The 14,671-nt window shown below is 40.7% G+C and overlaps 2 protein-coding genes across 2 annotated transcripts in view; one reads left to right on the forward strand and one right to left on the reverse strand.

The window, feature by feature from the left end:
- Positions 1-954, forward strand: part of cacna2d2b (calcium channel, voltage-dependent, alpha 2/delta subunit 2b) — a gene marked incomplete at its 5' end in the record, with an annotated part of 16,949 nt that extends 15,995 nt beyond the window's left edge. Inside the window, one exon of the mRNA XM_079470770.1 lies at positions 1-954. This exon is cut by the window's left edge and continues 1,186 nt beyond it.
- A 2,435-nt stretch (positions 955-3,389) lies between these two features.
- LOC306902622 (myosin heavy chain, fast skeletal muscle-like) lies at positions 3,390-14,325 on the reverse strand. Its single transcript, XM_079471337.1, is given in 42 exon segments — positions 3,390-3,490; positions 3,603-3,734; positions 3,826-3,921; positions 3,999-4,103; positions 4,247-4,417; positions 4,556-4,681; positions 4,757-4,960; positions 5,064-5,372; positions 5,481-5,605; positions 5,688-5,853; positions 5,955-6,138; positions 6,216-6,412; positions 6,498-6,616; positions 6,691-6,817; positions 6,893-7,282; positions 7,363-7,453; positions 7,525-7,670; positions 7,744-7,839; positions 7,841-7,930; positions 8,016-8,258; positions 8,348-8,603; positions 8,677-8,813; positions 8,917-9,040; positions 9,343-9,460; positions 9,538-9,625; positions 9,714-9,784; positions 9,900-10,206; positions 10,293-10,463; positions 10,565-10,714; positions 10,799-10,917; positions 11,001-11,139; positions 11,251-11,354; positions 11,630-11,728; positions 11,802-11,865; positions 11,945-12,037; positions 12,124-12,229; positions 12,319-12,346; positions 12,497-12,653; positions 12,732-12,875; positions 12,970-13,178; positions 13,984-14,037; positions 14,302-14,325. Coding segments are annotated over 40 exon segments (5,814 nt in total). The 5' UTR covers positions 13,171-13,178; positions 13,984-14,037; positions 14,302-14,325; the 3' UTR covers positions 3,390-3,469.
- Positions 14,326-14,671: the final 346 nt, after the last annotated feature.

Consider the following 14,671-nt stretch of genomic DNA (forward strand, 5'->3'; position numbering starts at 1 on the left):
CCTTTATACGTAATAGTCTTGTTTTTCATTTTGGGGTGAAAGGTTAACTGGACACGTTCTCGGTGAGATGGACTCGAGCATGTGCTTTAGTGTTGAGCTTTGTTGTCTGTCCAAAGCCGTTCTCGTTGTTTTCTGTAAATATTTTGATTATTCACAAAGTTTCAGTAGTATTTCTGTGTGTTTTAATGGAATAGAATGCAAGCCGATGCTTCGCTGTCCCGCTGCATGCTGGGAAATGATACCTGCTATTAATATGCTCATTTCAGGACTCGTCTCCTGCCGTTTGACCGACACGTTTCATCATTATTGAGTGATTTGATGTTATTGAAAGAACCTTTATTTATCTCTATAAGTTGATTGGAGAGACGCGGTATGTGTGTTCTTATTGCTTTGGAGATGTTATGGACATTGTTTAATACTAATGTTCGGTTGCTTTAAGTGATGCTTTTAGAGGTTTGTTTAGAAAGAGGTTTTGATTCATACAGGAAAGGGTTTGGCTTGATGTGTTTTATATCGTAATGGCTTAAGCAATACTTTGAAATCAATTCTGCAGTTTTGTGTAAAGAGAGCATGACGTGGGTTTACAGCGGCTTACTTTTCATGACAGGTTAAAGCTTGTCTTTAAATATTGGCTTCATGTTTGCAAATGAGCTATCAGTATTATTTAATGCAAGAATGAGTATTTATTATACTAGTGTCTTTATGTACAAATCTATTTCAGTGTTGCCATGAATTTAATGATGTCAATGTTTCTGGATTTCATGCAGACGTTTGTTATCTTTGTGAAAGGGTTTTTTTCTCTTTCTGCAGTCTTCCATATCACTGCATTTTGTACAGATGGCACATCTCTATCAAGAAAGGCAACTTTGTATCATATTGTGTCATTCACTTCTGGGACATGTTTCTATGAGAATTGGTGAGATAAAGACATTCATATTTTTCACGTCAACCTGCTTCGTTGTTTTGGCTTCGTTTGTTCTCCACAAATCACTTGAGCGCTGCAAAAATTCAATCGTAGGCAACAGTGACGAGTTATCAATATTTTTTGACTACCTTCTGTTGTGATGCAGACTACAGGTTTTACTCGGATACTTCTTTTCCCTAAAAAAAGAAAAATACACACACTTCAGTACAATCCTCTTCTTTTGCATTTATTTCCAGTTTTAATTCCAAATCTGTATAAATGTTTTTGTTGTGACGAACACAGGAAGTTATTTTGAAGAATGTTTATAACCAAACATATTTTGCCCCCATTGACACAAAAGAAGACATTTAGAAGAATGTAGGACAGCAAACAGTTCTGGACACTTTTGACTATGGGAGTCAATGGGGGGCAAAATCTGTCTGATTATAAGCGTTCTTCCAAATATCTTTCTCTGTGTTAAAAGACATTTATACAGACTTGGAACAACTCAAAGGTGAGTAAATGATGACAGAATTTCATGTTTGGGTGAAGTGTCACTTTAAGTACGTTGGTAGGGAAGTAATTACATTAAGATGAAATGCATGTTTCATTTATTAGTTATGTCCAACCATATCAAGAAATATGTTAAATGAACAGGGTCAGTTGATTGTTAGGTTATTTCATGTTTATTATAAGTTTACGTGTGGTGATAAAGTCGCTGACCCGTGAGCATGAACTTGTAGGCGTGGATATAACTCTGGATCGGCGCTAAAAGACGCCGGACATGAACCGCACACGGTAAGTGAGTTTGCTTCCTCCAGATAGTCAAGTTCGATCGTCTTCTCGGCACTCATCCAGGGCCTGTGAGGAGCCCCGGCGAGGCCGTTCAGAGGAGCTTCCTAAACCATCCGACGGGTGGTGTGTACAAAGGGCAGGGACTTAATCGACACGGGCTTGTGGCCCACACCTACTGGGCATTCCTCATTCAATGGGAAACAGTTGCAATCTCCGCAATGTGTGTGCATGTGCTTTGGTCAGTCTCCTGCCAGCTCCATTACAAACGCAACAGCTGTTTTCGTACATCCAATCAAATTGCAGAGAAAAACTAAAGCCACACCCACTATGTTTCTCATTCCAAATTCCAAGTAAAATCGATGGCAACATCGAGTTCACAGGGACTTTAACAGGCCCCCAGTCTGATCTTCCCCTATGAAACTGACGTGTTTTCTGGTGTCTGTTTGTGTGCTTCGTTCACTCTTGAAGGGTTTGAGCAGTTGCATAGTGGTGTCATCATCACCGGCATCTGCATCCCATCTCAGCAGAGGAGCTCTCACCGCTCAACTGGGTTTCAATGGCTACAGTGAGCTGGTATCACCAGTTACTGTAAGAACACTGTTGACTGTGATCTGATATCTCAATCTAGCAGCACAGTTCCTCAGATTATGAAGTTGGGCGTTGATGTGAATTGAATCGAATTCATCACAAAGTGCTTTCCAGCTGAGAGCAGAGAAAATCGCCAAATGCAAAAGTAGGAAGGGACTTGGTTTATTTTGAACTTCTAAACCACAGAAGGGATTTGACCTTATCATGTTGCATTCTGTGTTTGTGATTTAATGCAACACTGATCTGGATGTTTAAGCGCTGATGGATGAAGTATGCCTGGCTTTTGCTTGGGATATTTTTAAGCTTCACTTGGGATGTAATGATTCACTCAGCTCACGATATGATTCATTCACGGTTTATTTTTACAAACTGCACTTCTATTATTTCTCAAATACATATTTCTTCGTAAAATATATATTTTCAATGTCAAATAACTAAACTATGCTGCAAACTATACAACAAATTCCAAATAAATAAATACAAAATGAATAAAACGTAAGTCTCTTTAATATAAACAAACTAAGAGATTGTCTGTGCTTTTCGTGGATATTTTTTACATTTAAAAAATATCAGCATAGCCACGTTTTTCGAGATTGCAGTAAACACAGCGGGCCATGCTGTTCAAAACACATATTGCCATTCAAATAACATCTCAACCGGCTTGAATGGTCACTTATTATAATCCATTTTCAACCGTTGCATCCCTGAGCTTCACTGCTTATGGGTCTATGGGTTTGGAAAGAATATATTTGTTTAGTTTTTTGTAGAGTATTGTTGAATGTTTTCATTTTTTGCTCTCTGGTTTACAATGCAAGTCAATTTTACAGTATTGTATAAAAAGAGAGCATGACGTGGTTTTTCAGCGGCTTATTTTTCATGACAGGTTAAAGCTTGTCTTTAAATATTGGCTTCATGTTTGCATATGCATATCAGTTTTATTTAATGGAACAATGGATATTTACTCTACTGTCTTTATGTACAATACTAATTAAGTGTTGTCATCAATTGAATGATGTCAATGCTTCGATTCTGTATTTCATGCAGATGTTTGTTATCTTTGTGAAAGGGTTTTTTAAGTAGTCAAAGAAAACACTTGCAATCTTAAGAGAACAAAAACTTTTTATTGGTTAAAAGTGATTCATATTTTATGATAACTTTCTGTTGTGATCCACTCTCCAGCTATTACTCTGCTGATTCTTTTACCTAAAACAAAAAATATATATTTCAACACATTCTTCTATTTAAAGTGAGGTTAAAAGTTGTATATGTGTATGCATTTATTAAAGTTTTTATTTCAGGTGGCAGTTGAACTCACCTTCCCAACTTCACGGCTCTTGGCTCTCAGCTTGTTGACCTGGGATTCGGCGATGTCAGCGCGCTCTTGACATTCCTCCAGCTCATTCTGCACCTTCCTGTATCTGGACAGGTGAGTGTTGGCCTGCTCCTCCTGTCACGAGGTTTAGTCAAAAAATAAATGTAATTAGTAACTTTTAAACATCTCTGAAGACCCGTCGCTCTAACACAGAATTACGACTCACAGCATCCTCAGCTTGACGCTTGTAGGCCTTCACTTTTAGCTGCAGTTTGTCCACCAGATCCTGCAGGCGGCTCACATTCTTCTTGTCTTCTTCATTCTGTAGAGATCAAACGAGTTAAATCATTATCAAGCACTGATTTTTGTGTCCGGTCTCCTGATTCTAATGGTTAGTACCTGGTAAACGAGCTCCTTCACTCTCCTCTCGTATTTGCGCACTCCTTTAACAGCGTCCGCACCACGTCTCTGTTCGGCCTCAACTTCAGACTCCAACTCACGAACCTTCGGTAAAGCAGGTATGATGCGGTTAGTTTTCTTCATGTTATTAGACTGCACAAGCAACACGAGTGCCATGGCCAGTTATAACACTTATGCCATGGCCAGCAGAATCCAGTCTTCTGAGCACCCAAAATATTCAAACCCACCCTTGACTCCAGTTTCTGGAGCTGTTTCTTTCCACCTTTCATGGCCAGACTCTCAGCCTCATCCAGACGGTGCTGCAGGTCTTTGACCGTCATCTCCGTGTTCTTTTTCATCCTCTCCAGATGAGCACTGGTGTCCTGCTCCTTCTTCAGCTCCTCAGCCATCATGGCAGCCTAAAACGTCAAAGTCAAGTAACATTAACTAACCTGTAAAGGTAGACACATTAAAGTTCAGTTTTGTGAATTATATGGTTGCACATGCTCTTTGGAAAGGTTTAAGAACATTGAAAAGATAACTTAGTAAGCACTCACATCAGTGATGGCCTTCTTGGCTTTCTCCTCTGCATTTCTGGCCTCCTGGACTGAATCCTCCACCTCACCTTGAACCTGGACCAGATCAGTCTCGAGCTTCTTCCTGGTGTTAATAAGACTTGTATTCTGTGAGACATCAACAGTGTTAGTCAGAAGTTTACCTCATTGTTGTCTTTAAACTAAAGTTGTCAAGTTTTATACTTGAGAATGCAGCAGTCCCACACGCTCACTGGCGTCCACCAGCTCTTGCTCAGCCACTTTACGGCCTCTTTCGGTTTGCTCCAGTGCTGCTCTCAACTCCTCGATCTCTGCTTGCATCAGGTTATTCCTGCGCTCCACCATGGCCGCCTGCTCCTTCATGTCTTCTTGTCCTCTGATGGCTTCATCAAGGTGCAGTTGGGAATCCTGTTGCAGGGCGTCAACATTATTGTCAACATTTTGTCATGCTTTGATTCTAATTGAGACATCTATTGATTTTGTGAACGGATTTCGACAGAAAGAAGAGTACCTTGAGTTGGCCAATGACGTTCCTGAGCTGTTTCTGGGCCTCTGCGGCCTGGCGATTTGCATAGCTTAGCTGAATCTCCATCTCATTGAGATCTCCCTCCATCTTCTTCTTGACTCTAAGAGCATCGTTTCTGCTCCTGACCTCAGAGTCCAGAGTGCTCTGCATGGAATCGATCACTCGTTGGCTGTTCCTCTTGATCTGTTCAATCTCCTCATCTTTCTCAGAAAGTTTCCTGTCAATCTCACCCTTGACCTGGTTGAGCTCCAGCTGGATACGAAGAATCTTGGACTCTTCATGTTCAAGTGTGCCCTGATGGACAGTAGTAGGGTTTTATTTATACAGTAGAAGAATTATTTAAAGTGTAGGTAATAACTTCTTGTACGGGGTAACTGTCTTATGAGCTCTAAGCAACATTACTTCAGCTTCTTCCAGTGCAGTCTGGATCTCTATTTTCTCCGACTCCACTATCTTCTTGGACTTCTCTAACTCATGAATGCTCTTTCCAGTCTCTCCAAGCTGCTCAGTCAGGTCAGAAATCTCCTCTAAATGCACAAAGAGATTCATCAAAATTATTTTAGTGCTGATTTTTAAAATCTTGATGTACAATATGAATGTGTCATTTACGTTGCAGATTCTTATTCTCTCTCTTCAGAGTCTCCAGCTGGTCGAGAGCTTCCTCGTAGGAGTTCTTCATCTTGAAAAGCTCAGTGCTGAGGGAGCGAGCTTCTTTCTGTGAACCTTCCAGCTCAGCCTGACCTTCCTCATACTTCTGTTTCCACTCTGCCAGAACCTGACAATGATAGAAAGGCAACGATAGTTAATTGGATCATTAAAGTTCGTGGATGAAAGCTTGGATCATAGCTTAAGTTTGCACATGACACATTTTTTTACTTTGTCAAAGTTTCTCTGTTTCTTGTCCAGGTTGGCAGCCAATGCATTTGCTCTCTCCACATCAATCATGAGGTCTTCTACTTCACCCTGCAATCTCTGTTTGGTCTTTTCCAGTGAAGCACACTTTGAGTTCACAGCCTCGATAGATTCTTCAGCATCCTGGAGACGCTGGGCCAGCTTTTTCCTGTTGTGTAAAATTGTGTTATGCTCTATCAAAAGTAAATTGATCAGATATTGACTTAAATGTTTTGCATTGTGTACTTGGATTCCTCAAGTTCTTCAGTACGCTGGATGGCATCAGTTTCGTATTTGGTTCTCCACTGAGCCACCTCACTGTTGGCCTTTGACATTCCACGCTGAAGTTCGGCTTTTGCCTCTTGTTCCTCCTCAAACTGCTCTCTGAGCAAATCACAGTCGTGACGGGCTGATTGGACACCGTGGGCAAGAGCATTCTTGGCCTGAAATTAAACATTTGTGCACTGTACATAAACTCTCCTTGGTTTGCTAAAAATGAAAATGCATTTGACTGTGGGTGGTGTTTACCTTAACTTCCTCCTCAATGTGTCTCTTGAGTTCTTCAATCTGCTGAGTGAAAGCTTGTTTTCCTCTTGTGAGCTGAGAAACAAGACCTTCTTTCTCTTCCAGCTGGCGAGCAAATTCACCTGTCCATTTTCTTTTGGTTAATAATTCTATCAGACAAATATATTTACTTCATATTTTATTGTTGTAAACTAACCATTCTCAGTGGACAGTCTTGCTTTCTGGGCACTTGTGTCATTGAGCTGACGAACATTTTCATCATTCTTGGCCTTGAGTTCACTCAGTTGGTCTTCAAGGGTTCGGCACATCTTCTCCAAATTAGACTAACCAAGTATAAAGTTTTACTCATGTTGTTTAAGTGTGTATTTCTGTTAAAATGATCTTCTAGTATCGCTTACCTTTGATTTAGCCACCGCCTCCATGTTGCTTGATAAATCATCAATCTCCATCTTGTATTCGCTTTTCTCTTTCTCCAGCTTCTGCTTGACACGCTGAAGGTTATCGATCTGTTCTCCGAGCTCGGCAACGCTGTCAGCCTGCTTCTTTCGAAGAGCCGCTGCTGTAGCCTCATGCTGCAAGGTGGACTCCTCCAGGTCACGGCGCAACTTCTGTAGTTCTACTTCACGCTTCTTATTCATCTCAATCTGGGCAGAGGTGGCACCACCAGCTTCCTCAAGCCTCTCGCTGATCTCCTCAAGTTCCCTGGAGAGATCGGCTCTCTGCTTCTCCACTTTAGCACGAGCGGCACGCTCAGCCTCAATTTCCTCCTCCAGCTCCTCAATACGGGCCTAGTTTTGAAACATCCATTTAGCTTATGATACTGCAGTAGCTATGTTAATTCTCTCACTATCTTTAAAAAAGATAATACCTGAAGTTCTTTGATCTTCTTCTGAAGCTGTGCCCCCAAAGACTGTTCATCTTCAATCTTGCTAAGCAGCTGACTTGTCTCAAAGTCCTTCCTGTTTCAACATTAGGGGTTTGTAAAATGTGCATTTTGTTTAAATTGTACAAATATCTGACTTCTACTAACTTCTTGATCTTTTCATCTGATTGTTGTTTGTCGTTCTCCAGGTCCATTATGGATTCCTGGGCCAATTTCAGGTCACCCTCAAGCTTCCTCTTGGCTCTTTCAAGGTCCATACGGAGCTTTTTCTCTTGCTCCAGTGAACCCTCAAGCTTGTCACAAAACACAAAAATTAGACCATTCTGTCATTGAATCTTGGGCTTATTCTAACGCCAAACATCTTACATCATCCACTTGCTGCTCAAGTTTTGTCTTGGCTTTAGTCAGAGAGTTGACTTTGTCTTCCTCTGCCTGCAGGTCATCTAGGGTCTGTTGGTGAGCGTTGGTGAGCCTCTTGCAGAGCTTTCTTCTCTTTGGTCAGCCTGACAATGCTCTCATCCTGAGAGGCCATCTCCTCAGTCAGGTTTTTCACCTAGATTCAAAAATGTGTTCAGTGGTTTCTTTTTCACGAGCCTGAACAAAAGGTAGTGTATAAAATATGTGATTAAAATGTCAACCTTGTTTTCAGTTGCATGTTTCTCCTTTTCCACTTTGGCTAAGGTTAGCTCCAGATCATCAATATCTTTCTTCAGCTCAGAGCATTCATCCTCCAGTTTCCTCTTCTTAGCAGTGAGTTCAGCATTGATCTCCTCCTCATCCTCTAGTCTCTCGGTTGTCTCTTTGAGTTTGGCCTCGAGCTGGATCTTGCTTTTGATAAGACCTTCACATCTTTCCTCAGCATCCGAGAGATTCTCTGATTCCTGTTCAGTGGGATAGACAAGGTTACTTTCTTGAGTTTTTTTACTTTCTGTGTTATCTATTGTCTGGCCTCAAGAACTGTTATACTCACTGATGCTACTTGAAGTTGAAGGTCGTTTTTCTCCTGCAGGAGTGACACCATTTTCTCTTCAATCTCCTTCTTTTTGGAGAGTGCCTTCTCCAGGTCCTCTTTCATTTTTCCATAGTTCTCCTTCATTTGGGAGAGCTCTTTCTCTGTCTCTGCACTCTTCAGAAGAGGCTTGATCTTGAAGTACAGCTTCATCCATGGCCAGTGTTTCACATTCATGAATGAGCGGAAGTTGTATTGGATGGTATAAACTGATTCTCTGTTTGGAATTGAAGCAAATTAGTTGATTCAGCAATAGTGCCTTTACAGTGAGATTGTCGGCTAGACTGTACCTCCTCTGCATCATTTTGACAAACTCTCTTCTCATGAGGAATCCTCGGCACAAAGCCTGAGTCATGGTAACCAGCTGTGATAGTTTATCATCTCTCATCTCCTCAAGTGTACCCAGCAGACCAGCTTTGAAGAACACCTACAATCCCACAACACAAAGGATGGATTTATTTAAACTGGTGACAAACCGGTTGTTTCTATCTTTGTATACCTAAATTGATTTATACTTCAGTATCACATACTTTAGTGTGTCCAAACTTGTATTGGGTGTGGTCAACATCAATGGAGCCCAAGAGTTTCTCTGAAGCTTTCTTGTTGTCAATGAACTGTCCCTCTGGGATAACGCTGGCATTTAATACTTTGTATCTGAAAAGAAAAATTTTAAAACAGTCTTTTGCACTGGCATTTGTTTAATCAATGCGAATATAACAATTGCGTAAAATTTTCACTATATAGGTGGGGATCCGAAACACTGTCCGCCATTTTGAATTCTTGCAAAGCAGCTTTATATATGTAATAGTACAAGAACTAAGAGATATAATTATAAAATACTTTTTATACGTTTGTAATCAGACTTCATAGTGCTAGTGTCTGCACATTGTATATTAGTAATACTTACTGTAAAATGATTTGTCTGTGTGATTGTTATCCCTATGTACAATGAATACCTCTGCTTGAAGTCACCGTAGAGGATTCTGCTGGGGAAACCCTTTCTGCAAATTCTAATACCCTCCAGAACACCATTACACCTCAGCTGGTGGATGACCAGGAAGTTCTCCATTAGGCCTGAAGAAAAAATGGAAATGACCTTATGGTGTGATGTTAACTTCTGAGGCTCAGTTTGAATCAGGAGTCGCGTTTACCTGGAGTCTTGGACTCATTAGGAATCAAGCAGCGTACAAAGTGAGGGTGAGTGCTCCTCAGGTTCGTCATCAACTTGCCCAAGTTCTCCTGTAATATTGTTCACATCAATGGTCTTTAACAGGTTGGATTTAATCATCATGAATTTCATTCTCATCAAGAGACATCATCCTCATACCCTAAACATAGCAGACACGGTTTGGAAGGAGCCTCCCTTCTTCTTTCCTGCCTTCTTTCCACCTCCAGACTCTGTGTAACATTACGGTACTGTTCATTAAAGGTATTATAGGACTACATTTAATTGAGTGCATATATTTTGACCTCCCCTAAAGCTCAAGGAACTCTGAAAATAAATATATTTTACCTTCAGACCCTGCATGAGCAACATACAGAAACGACAGAAGTTTGATTGAGGACTTCTGATAGAGTTGCACAACAGAGTCGTTCAGTGGATCTTTGTTCTTGTCCAACCAGCCAGTGATGTTGTAGTCGACAGTGCCTGCATAGTGCACCAGAGAGAAGTGAGCCTCAGGTTTGCCTTTGACAGGTTTGGGCTTCTGGAAAGCTCCAGTTTTGCCAAGATGTTGATCGTAAAGCTTGTTTTTGAAACTCATGTCTGTGGCTTTGGGAAACATACACTCCTCTTCAAGGATGGAGAAGATGCCCATTGGCTGGTGGAGAAACATTCAAGCTCAAGTAAAAAACAAAATGGAAACTTCGCTTTGTAAATAGTTTTAATATTTGCTTCATTCCTTACCTTCTCAATAAGCTCAATGCAGGCAGCTAAGTCCATCCCAAAGTCAATGAACTCCCACTCGATGCCTTCTTTCTTGTACTCCTCTTGCTCCAGCACAAACATGTGGTGATTGAAGAACTGTTGGAGTTTCTCGTTTGTGAAGTTGATGCAGAGCTGCTCCAGGCTGTTGTACTAACATTTAAACACAAGCTCAAGTTCTCATATTCTGAAGTTCTCCCAACTCCAACACTTATATTCGGATGCTTAGAGATGTGTTAACAACTGATGCTTACATCAAAGATCTCAAATCCGGCAATGTCCAGCACACCAATGAAGAACTGTCTGGGCTGCTTGGTGTCCAACATCTCATTGATACGGACGACCATCCACAAGAACATTTTCTCATAGATTGACTTGCAGAGAGCTGAGACCGAGTTGTTCACCTGAGAAACAGTGTATATCCTTCATGAATTTTATGTTTTAAGTACTTCTTCTCTTTCATAGTCATCGACTGTGTTATTTGTCACCTGTGGAACGGTTTGGCCTTTGGTCACATACTCATTTCCGACCTTCACTCTGGGATAGCACAAAGCTTTCAGCATGTCTGCCGAGTTCAGCCCCAGGAGGTAAGCGACTTTATCAGCCACTAAAGAAGCAGATAATGGACAGTAAATGAATGTTTGTACATGTTTGTAAGATGAAATGAAGAGTGTGAAGGCTTCATCTCACCCTCATTGCCGTCAGGTTCAGCCTGCTCCTCTCTCTGCTTCTGCTTGAACTTCATGTTGCCATGATGCATCACAGCACCTGTCAGCTTGTAGATGCCTATTTTCTCTTCAGCGGTGAAGCCCAGAATGTCAATGGCGGTCTATTTTTTGTCACACAAAATGAATACAACGTTTAGAGGAAAGAGAGGCCATCAAGTAAACGCAATCTACACAGTATATAATAAATAAAAATAATGGTGATGTGTACGTACATCAGTGGCGATGAACTCCTCCACGTCATCGATGCTCTTGACAGTGATTTCTCCCTGACTGATCATGTGATAATCATAAGGGTTGCTGGTGATGAGCAGCGCCTCTGAAATGAATTCACAGTCACTACGTTAACACTGCTCTAACGCTGGGTTCACACCAAATGCGAACAATCGCGTTCCTCGCTTTGTATTAATCATGTGATAAATTCTGAGATAAATATTTTAAACTTTCACATTGCCTGCGGCAAGTTCACATATATTTGCGTCTTTGCGCTGACTTTGTATGTAATTTACTAAAATCTCTTGATTCACGTTTGGTGTGAACACGCCATTAGACATTGTGTTTTATGAAGGACACACACTGCTGTAGATTTCTCACCGAGCAGCTCTGGTTTGTGTCCGGTCATGAGCTGGTAGAAGATGTGATAGCTTCTTTCAGCAGACAGCTGGAACGTGACTCTTGACTTTTCCAGCAGATCTTTACAAGAGAACGTTGTCTTCAAAATTCAAAATGTTTGTTAATACATGTTTTTATTTTTAAACAGACTCACAAGTTTCAATATCAGCGGAGGCCAGTTTTCCGGAGGTGGCAAAGTGAATCCTGATGAATTTACCCTAAACAGATTCAACCGGGTCAGAACTGTTCGTGAAGGTACGGCGTAACTCTTAAAGGTATCAGATCGCATCAACTTACGAAACGAGACGAGTTGTCGTTCCTCACGGTCTTGGCATTACCGTAAGCCTCCAGCAGGGGGTTAGCTGCTATGATTTGATCCTCCAGCGACCCCTGGGGGACACACGTGTAATTTAATCATGTTGAATGGTTGTCATTAAATTGTGCCTTTATCTTTTACTCTATTGTATTTTTCTGACCTGCATTTTTCCAGGTTCTGCCTTTTTCGGTCCAGACACAGCGATTGTCGCGAAGTACTGGATGACACGTTTGGTGTTGACGGTCTTTCCTGCACCGGATTCTCCGCTGTTTTGTAGACACATAAAGTAATGACACGGCCTCTTATACAGAATAGAATACAGTCAAATATGGTTGAAGAAATCGAAAGAACTCACGTAATTAGGACAGACTGGTTCTCACGATCTGAGAAAATGTGTTAAGCGGGGAGGTGGGCAAGTTATAACATTGTGATGAAACATGTTTTATTTAGTAGTTATGTCCAAAGATATCATGAAATACGTTAAGTAAGTTAACAGGGTCAGGTTATATTTTGTTTATTCCTATGTCGCTGACCTGTGAGCATGAACTGATAGGCGTTGTCGGAGATGGAGAAGATGTGGGGCGGGGCTTCAACTCTCTTTTTGCCCCTGTAACCATTCACGACAACTGTGTCGTACACCGGCAGCCACTTGTAGGGGTTGACAGTGGCGCAGAATAAACCAGAGTAGGTCTGAAACAGAGATGATGGTCCAGTGTTACAGCCCAACATCTCTCTCACCATCAATTAATGTGCTTTAGTTGTACATACGTAGATCATCCACGCTGCATAGCGCTCTTTGAGGTTATACAGCACGGCAGGCTCATTGAGGTGGGTCATCATGGCCATGTCTTCAATCTTATCAAACTTGGGAGGATTCATGGGAAAGATTTCATCTTCTTTGACTGTCAGCGTCTAAAGTATGGGATTGGTTAGGTGAAAGGACGCTGTACATCTCAGAATATTAAACTATGAAGCATGTGATGTGTAAGGTAGCGTATCGTCATACCTTTCCACACAGAGTTTTGACTGTAACTTTGGCACCGTCTCTGCTAACAAGTGTCCCCTTAAGGTACATGTTACTGGGCTCGGTAACAAAGTATGCTGTTTTAGCATCAAACGGAGTGGTCTGAGCCTCGATCCTCTCCCTTTCTGGCTTCCGGAGGTAAATGGCCGCCGGGCCAAAGCACTCCATTTCCCCATCTCCCATGATGCCTTCTGTTGATTGTGAAATCAATTATAAAAAAATCGTGCCTTAAGATTCTGTTGTTTGAAATACAACAAACTTACATTCATCATTTTTGTGTCATTTATCAGTCAGACAAACTTGTTTTTCAATCATATTCTACATTTTAGAATTAAAGTCATTACAGTTTTTTTTATGAAATTTTGCAGCGTTCAAAGTAAATAGCTTATCTATGTGGATCATTTTTATTTTAAAATTCATGTATCCTTATAATTTTTAGTTAAAATCTAAAAAACACTTCTGTCCTGTAATGATTTTCCATCTCAAATTATGTAAATTAGACGGCTTTGAAGGAGCATCTGTTAACTCCTCCCCTTCAGCTGTCTGCTGCCACTTTCATAAAAAAATGCAACAGCTGTTTTTACACATCCAATCAATTAGCAGTGAAAAACGAAAGCCACGCCCACTAATTTTCTCCTTTAAAATTCCTTTTCACTCGGAAATGTGTCAGAATACGGAAGTAAAAACCATCACATTGTTCAGTTCACGGGGACTTTAAAACCATGAAATGACACAAATGAAAGTTTAGTCGTTAAAAATGTGGACAAAACACGTCGGATATGAGCAGCCACATTATCCCGAAACAGATCACATTACTGAGACTGGTTTGTAAGCTCATTCAACTTTAGTCTATGAAACTAGTTTTAAGCATCTGACACATAAGCGGTGAAAAGCATCAATCAGTCAGTTGAGTGCACACGTTTCTACACCGCCTGAACGGCCGTATCCCCACTTCATGCGTGTCTGTTGATTTAATAAATGTTTGTTTGTTTTTACCTTTCTCAAAGCCTCAGATCAGAGAAATCAAGGCAAGAGTCCTGAAAATGCCTGCTATAGGTACAAACACATACAGTAATGTTTATGAAGCACTGCACACTTATCACTCAATATCATATAGTATAGCATAATATAGCACAGTACAATGTAACATTGTATAGTGCAACGTAGATTAGTATAAAATTAAATGGTATACAATAATATAGGATAATACATCATGAAATAAAATGAAAAGACAATAAAATAGCATAATGTAGATAGCGTAATGTAATGTATAGTATAGTGTGTAAGAGATGCAGGTAAGGTAAATGATCTTGCCGTGAATGGTTCGCCGTCTGATATTGTGTCGGAGGAAGACTGATGCTTTTATAGAGATGCTTGTGTGAACTCAGCAGAATCCACCGTCTCGATTAGGTCATGTGGATTTGCTTTGAATGCTTGTGGCACCTGGCATTTCCCATTAATAGACCTTTATTAGTCAATAACGTCATTTGTTTAGATCTTCTAGACATTACTGGACCCTAATGCTTCACAGGTCCGTTCGTTCTCTCCAGAATGTAATTTTTGTTATAATCTATGAACCTGTTTGGATTTGCACTCTAAGAAATGACAACAAATAAATCAATGAGTATTATTAGTTTTGTTTGTTAAATGAAGCTCTGTCTTTCTTCAAGTCTCTCTCTCTCTC

This window comes from Barbatula barbatula (genome assembly GCF_947034865.1).
Source record: "Barbatula barbatula genome assembly, chromosome: 13".
In the NCBI taxonomy this organism is placed as follows: domain Eukaryota; kingdom Metazoa; phylum Chordata; class Actinopteri; order Cypriniformes; family Nemacheilidae; genus Barbatula; species Barbatula barbatula.